Source organism: Fistularia commersonii, chromosome 14 (assembly GCF_037954325.1).
Source record: "Fistularia commersonii isolate RoL2024-O1a breed Wild chromosome 14, RoL_Fcom_v1.0, whole genome shotgun sequence".
NCBI classification, from domain to species: domain Eukaryota; kingdom Metazoa; phylum Chordata; class Actinopteri; order Syngnathiformes; family Fistulariidae; genus Fistularia; species Fistularia commersonii.
The window spans coordinates 10551104-10558220 of NC_141297.1; the positions used below are offsets into that span (position 1 = coordinate 10551104).

At 38.5% G+C, this 7117-nt stretch overlaps 1 protein-coding gene across 2 annotated transcripts; it reads right to left on the reverse strand.

The window, feature by feature from the left end:
* Positions 1 to 794: 794 nt before the first annotated feature.
* On the reverse strand, positions 795 to 6971 carry fsbp (fibrinogen silencer binding protein). 2 transcript variants are annotated; one of them, XM_086159652.1, is made up of 4 exons: positions 6355 to 6971; positions 4004 to 4056; positions 3719 to 3887; positions 795 to 2535 (listed from the first exon to the last, which is right to left on the reverse strand). In XM_086159652.1, the coding sequence occupies exons 1-4, from the start codon at positions 6614 to 6616 to the stop codon at positions 2180 to 2182; spliced, it is 840 nt and encodes a 279-aa protein (XP_086015778.1). In that variant the 5' UTR covers positions 6617 to 6971; the 3' UTR covers positions 795 to 2179. The 2 variants fall into 2 exon arrangements, with proteins under 2 accessions (XP_086015778.1, XP_086015777.1); XM_086159651.1 differs by having other exon boundaries at positions 6322 to 6969.
* Between the last annotated feature and the right edge of the window lie 146 nt (positions 6972 to 7117).

A 7117-nucleotide genomic window follows, 5' to 3' on the forward strand; every position in this document is an offset into this window, starting at 1 on the left:
TCTCTCTGAATGTCTGTGGCGCTGGAAGTCTTCTGTCAGCACCAGAGATTTTAGGTTGTCAAATGGATGGACCAGCTTTGGACAGAATGACTGCGTTCAAAGCAAAGGTCTGTCAACTCATGAATAAATCTCAGACTAAAACCTGTAGGAAGATGAAGAGTATAGAAAAAAGAAAAAAAAGATCTATTTTTACCATTATTGCTTGACTGCAGGCCTGTTAATGTTTCAAATCTATGAACACAGTGGTCTGTACTTGCTGGCTTTGAAAAACAGTCACCTCTTTTTCAGTTGTATTGGAGGCTGTGACAGGGACTAAAAACTTATTCCACCCTCCCCTTGGCATGGTAATTTTATATTATTTTATTCTAGTACGTAACACAGCAGAATTTGGTTACCTACACTGTGGTCTCTACTTGCTGGCTTTCAACAAGCCGACAGTATTTCAGTGGCTATTTGATCCCCGAGGTAACTGAAGGTAACCGTTTCTGCTGTGCTACATACTAGAATACATTCAAAACAATATACAATTACCATGCCAAGGGGAGGGTGGAATGACTTTTTAGTCCCTGTCACAGCCTCCAATACAACTGAAAAAGAGGTGACTGTTTTTCAAACAAAATTCAGCTGTATGTTGAGTTACATTTGGCAAAAAATTATTTTCCTGTTAGAGTCCAGTGGACTAAAAAGAAACTACAGGCCACAAGCTGCTTAGAATAAGGTTTCGGGACATATGCATTGGTCCTGATTCTCATATTTTAAATGAAAGCAAATTAATGAATTTCACAAAAACTGATTAGAAGGATATATAATTTTAATATGTAAGCAAACAACTTGCCTCCAAACAGTTTTGGTTGCATTTCAACTCTGTGGGTCAGGTAATTATGCTTTCAGCCTTTTGGCTTATTCTCCTGTTCACAGGGGATTTTTTTTGCATGTGCGTATTGACTTTGCCGTAATAAACATTTACTAAGTTCAGACAGATATACAATTCAAGGGGTATCATGCACTTTAAAAGCTTAGCAAGTAAAAATGTTTTCCATCTATCTTAATACCCTTTGAGGGATGTCAGTTCTACAGCTTATTAAATGAGATAGCAATGTAAAAAAAGAATACTGGAACTACTTGTATAAGGTGATAAATAATAGATCATTGAAAATATCATACAACCTAATCTCAAGCCTGATACATGCTTGAGTTGAGTCATTGTTATAAGGTGCTGAGTCAGTTACATATTTCACACGTGAGGGAAAAAGCTGTCTTAGGAAACGTACATACACAAGATATCCATAATGCTGCAAAAGAATTGGACTGTAAATATCATCATCATCACAGAAGGAGGAAATAGCAACTTAAGCTGAAAGAAATAGAGAGAAAATAATATTTTGATATTTAGAAGCCCTTTCCTCAAAATTGATTTCTCACCATCTGCTTCGGTGTGAATAACCATGAGATGTGGAACCTTTTAACTGTCACTTGCTAATTTTGAAGTGTCAGATAAATTTGCTAATCTTTTACTAAATTCAAATTAATTTCTCAGTTATTATTTTCAGGGTAATTGTGTGACAATTGTAAAGAGTTTTCTAATTACGTTTCATCTATATTCTCAGAGGTCTCGGTAACTTTCTGCCAAGATTTTGCTCATTCTATACGTTTTTCAATGATTTTGCGCTTTAATTTCTTGCCAATTTGTAGATAGCTTTGTTGATTTGTTTGATTGTGGATTTCTTTGTAATTTACTCACAGAATAAAAAGAAAAAAAAAATGAGATTTTGTTAAGGAAAGAAGAACTGATGTAAAAGAGGCTTGGTAAAATGATATAATCTTGAGCTGGAGCGGTATCAGTTTGATGATGTTCAATATATTATTTTAATTTTGCCCTGCCATAATTGTATCGCATAGAGCCAGTTGCCAGTAACCATGAAACATATGAACGTGTTGCACATCCTACCAGTCACATTGGAACTCAGAGGAATCAAAAAGGATCTTATTCATCCACCAAAATTATAAGCAATGTCCTTTTTTCTATAAATAAAGGCAAGAAATGGCTTATGGGGCAACTGAGAGGCATCTCGGGACAAATTCAATATACTGTATAAAACAGTAACATGTCAGTGGCATTCTATACAGGCAAATTAAATCAAGAACAATCCACACAGTGATAAAAACAAATAAAACCAGGTCATCCTGTGGGATCAGATGCTTCCTCCTCCTCCTCGCTGCTGCTGGGGGAAGACGGTGGCACGTCCTCTCCCATCCTTTTTAGCTTGGCCTTATAGTAAGCTTTCTTCATCCTGAAGGCCTTCTCTTTTTGCCGAGCAGCTCTCCTCTTTTCTCTCACCAGCTCCTGCTCCCATGCCAACACCTTCATCCTGTTCTCCCACTCCAGGATTCTCATCTGCTGCTGCTGCTCAAGAGCCTCCGCTCTCTGCTGTTGCTCCAGGCGTGACAGCTCAGCAGCGTCCTGCTGTGGCGCACGGAGGTCCTCCGACTCACTGCCTGCTGGGAGGAGTCGCTGACTGAGGAGTCGGGAGGTGCCTGGGAGGTGACATTTCAAAAAAGTAAGCCAAGTGACCTTCTGATGCATTGTGCACTATGGGTGCGACGTAATGTCAAATCTAATGAACCAAAGTGCCCTGTGGCACAACTTGTACACTGCAGGTCACACACAACCCCACATGCACACAACTGAAACCCTTAAGATTTTTAAATCTTTTAAAATCCACTGGCAGGTGATGACATGTCACTTGGTAAAGAAGAACATTTGTTTGTCTCCTTGTGTTGAAGGCTTTAAAATTAACAATCTGCAGCTTGGGTATGTGATTGCAACCAAACGGTTAATGGGTCATCACTTTGAGGTGCCTGTGAATGTTTGATGTGTTGCTATTTTCTGTACAAGAGTCTAGAGCTAATACTCTGCTATGACCTGAAGACTGGTCTAGACCTGCCCTCTATGTGTTTCACAGATCCCTGTCAAAACTTTTCACAATTTCATAGTAATTGACTAGTTCATCTTCAGTAGTAAACAAAATATATTCCCAGACACAGCATATGTCTTTAAAAAAGCTCCACAACTGACCATCACCATCTTCCTTGGATGACATATCTCTGTTCTGCAAATCATTACTTCCATACAGCCTTTCCTTGTCTCTTTTTTTTTTTAAATATCTCAGCTCATACAGTTAAGATTTTGTCATCCCCTTGATAACTTAATAAAATCATACAGCCCAATCATATATGCATCTGATCAATATATGCAGAAAATTCTTTCTTGCCGATCTCATACTTTTAAATACTTGTAAAGCCAAAAATCTTTCATGCCAGCAAACCCCAATTATTTTAACCAACTGTATCACAACAACAATAGTCCTGTGTTGCATCTGGCTTCCTTAATGGCAAGGCTAGCAGCAATACACATTAGTGAATAGCAACATCAATTTCCGTTTGAATTTGAAAAGCATGAGGGAAATCATATATAAACTTCACCGGAGAAATGAAAGCGTCAAAAATCTTCTTTGAAAGTTATCAAAACAACATCAAAATGATGTTGGACCCATTCAAGCCAAAATTGTTTCTAAGTTATACAAACACCTGGCAGACCTGTACCACCTTTTTATGTTCAAGGGCATTAATTAATATTTGTCTAACCATTCTCACTAAATGATGTCCTGCAAGAAAAAAAGCTTCTGTGGAAACTTTGCAGAGCTGTGTCAGTAGGTACCTTGTGCTGTGAAGAAGGCAGCAGGAAATGCTGCATCCTGCAGCTCTGCATTATGGGAGGTGGAATTTGTGGTGGGGCTATGGTGCAGATCTGACCAGTCATTCCCTGTTATTCTGTCCAAAGTGTGTCGCTGGAGGCAGATGGCCACATGGTCCTTGATGTCCTCAGCCTGAGGAGGAGAGCGAAGTGGGATTTTACTTGTTCTGTCATGCTACTTGAACATCTACCTTCTTTATCAGTGTTGGTTTGAGAGTCTTGAAAATCAGGACATTTTGAAATATTTACCCGACTCAAGCTGCCATTCACTTGCCCAGCTGCATTAATCATCATGACATTGCCTGTTCATGACAAACAGGGAGAGAGGCAGAAAGTCAGAAGGGGACACGCAAGTGAGAGTATAAGGAAACTGAGCAGAGGGTGCCATCATGTGGTTAAAGAAGGTACATAAAAACATTTAGTGAAATTATCATACCACAGATGATATCATGTATGGATTGGTGCCTTCTCAGATATAAGTCCCTAACAAAATAGAAAATAAACAAACACAGACAGCACAACACACATCTCACTGATTTGACCCTATTTATTTCAATCATATATTTTTCCTGTATGCATTAAAACATTTCTGAATGTTTTATCCATAGAAATTTTTACTTACCCATTTACTAACTAAATGAATAAATACATTGTTAGCAGTAGAACTGATTATTTATTATTTATATTTATGATTATATAATCATAAAAGATTAACAATGGCAGTGATAAAACACTGATATTTTTGTATAAAATGCAAAAACTATAACAGCTGCAACAAAAACTGGCACATGTTTATCATCCAGTTCTGCTTTGATTCTATTTGGGTTCTAGGGTTTATAAGTTTCACAGCTGACATTCTTCTGTTGGGTGGTTGGATAGAAATTATTTAGGAAAAGGATATATTGGCTGGAGAAAACCAGACCACCTTGACCTGCTTAAATGACTTCAAGTTCCAAACCATCCAGAGGTTTATTTTACCCCTTAAGCTAAAGCAAATTCATTTTCCAAAACAGATGCTGATGCTGGGATGAAAAAAAGAAAATCCTAAACCTTATTGTTTTAATTAAACTAAATTCTCCTTTCAGGAGATGATTTCCTAGTAATTTTCCAAGACAATTGCAGTGTCCAGCAAGCTGGTATGACAGACAGGGCACTTATTGGTTCAGATCTGTGGTGGAGAAGAGAACGTCAGTCTTTATCAAGACCCTGGTGACAGATTCTCATTTCCTCAAATGTAATTCTTGTAGTCATTTTTATTAACCCAGTAATTTGATTTCTTTGTAAGGAAGTAATAACAAAGAAAAAGAAGTTTAATAAAATGTTCAACAACCTGGGCTCCTTTCAAAAAAAAAAAAAAACTGACAGTTTAATCAGAATACCAACAACATACGAGTCCATCAATATGAATGCAGATGTGGTCAGACCTCTTTCTTGGGTAATGGCTGCATTGAATGCATGGGAGAGCTCCATTAGGAAAACAGGCGAGTGCTTAATCCATTTTCCAGGACGACATGAGATTTTCCGGGACATTTTTATTTCATCTATTTTTCCATGTGCTTTTTTGAGTGGAAAACTGGTCTGCTGTATTCCAGGATGCATCGGAAGCCTATGTCACTGGTTAGAGCATCTCTGGGTATTTTAAAAACTATTTTGAGAACAATCTCATGATTAGGGAAGTTCAATAAGCACTTCAAGTTTGATAAATATAATTAAAAGCTATTTTCTATATGCATCTTCATAAATACATTACATCCCGAATTTGGTGTATAACATGGATTAGCAGATAATTTTTAAAATTGCTTACACCAGAGCCATCCATTTCAGAATGTAAGCGACATTCCTTTCACAGAGTGAATTAATAAATGAAAAAGCCATTATACATAATAAAAAAAAACCTTAACAACACAATAATTGCAGTAATTGCAGTCTGGATTTGGTATGGGTGGTTAATAAGATATAAAATTTCATTTCCACCAGCACTTAATTATTATTATATGTAAATTAAAAATCCAGTTAAAATGTTAATTCTTCTCTTAAAGTTCACACATTATACAAACTGATTTGGGAGCAAGCTGTGCGATTCAAAGCAATGCCAAAAAAAGCAAAACTGAATCTTGGAAGTTTTCACATAAAAAACTCAGAGATGATATTCGATTTTTAGATATCTTAACTTTTATAACAATCAAACGATTCAAACGTTGAAATAAATTTACGGATACCTTTGCATAACTAAATCCTCGACATTTCAGTTTGTTCTTGTTTTTTTTTTTTAAATATTCGATTTCTCTCATTAACATTTACCAATACTGGTAAATCGGGGGGGGGGGGGGGGGGGCGATGGTGATGAAGATGACTTTGAGGACGATATGAAGGCGATTTTAGAGTCAGAGTTTCCACACACACATCTCGGCTGCTGTGACAGCCAAACATACACAGACACACACACACACAGCCTCAAAATGCTACACAAAACAGCCAAGTAACCACACATACATCACAAGCATCATAGCGGCTGTCTTTTGAAGGGAGGGTCAATAACAACAACAAAAAAGCCGGCATCTCATCACCTGTCTCTCCGGCTAATTGTGAAGCTATGTTACCTTCCACTAGCTTACGGACCGCCGCTTTGTGACCAGCTCCCCCTGCGTGGCTGGTGAGGGCAGCCTCGCCCATGGTCTGAAGTTTGATAGATTTACAACAGGCCCGACATCGGGCGAAGTGAATGTCCTGGGTGTCCTTTACCAGCCAGTCCTTGTATATATCCTTCGAGAGCCAGGAATCTTGAAATTTACACTTCCCAGGCATAGTTCGCCGAGAAGTTAGCCGGACTGCTACCTCTTCTGATGCCGTCTCCCGATGCATTCCCGGTCCACTTCAACGAGACCCAACTCCCAGCCCACCGCAACGCCGAACAAACTGATGGAAGTTCCGAGCACACACGTCTCTGTCAGATCAAAAAGAGGAAAGTAGGCGGCGACTGACGCGGCACCAGCGAAGCTGACCAACTTTGACATAGATTATATCTGTAACTACTCTTAGGATCGCTCAGGATATTCGCGAGTTAGAGCGAAAGAAGCAAAATCCCAGCCATTTCGTTTGTTCGAGACGTGCAAGATGTGATCATTTTAAGGGGGATTAAAAGAAATACAATAAACAGTTTAAAAACATATCCTCAGTTGTTGCCCCTGACGATTCCGATCGTCCAATTTTTCCAAAAAAACAGTGAAGGCAGCACGGTTCCATGGCATTTTATCACGTGATATGTTTTCTCCAATAATATACACCTAACCTCTACACAGCCAATTAATGAACAGGAAAACAGCGATACTCTCTGATTGGCTAATACGCAGTACGGAAGCCAGA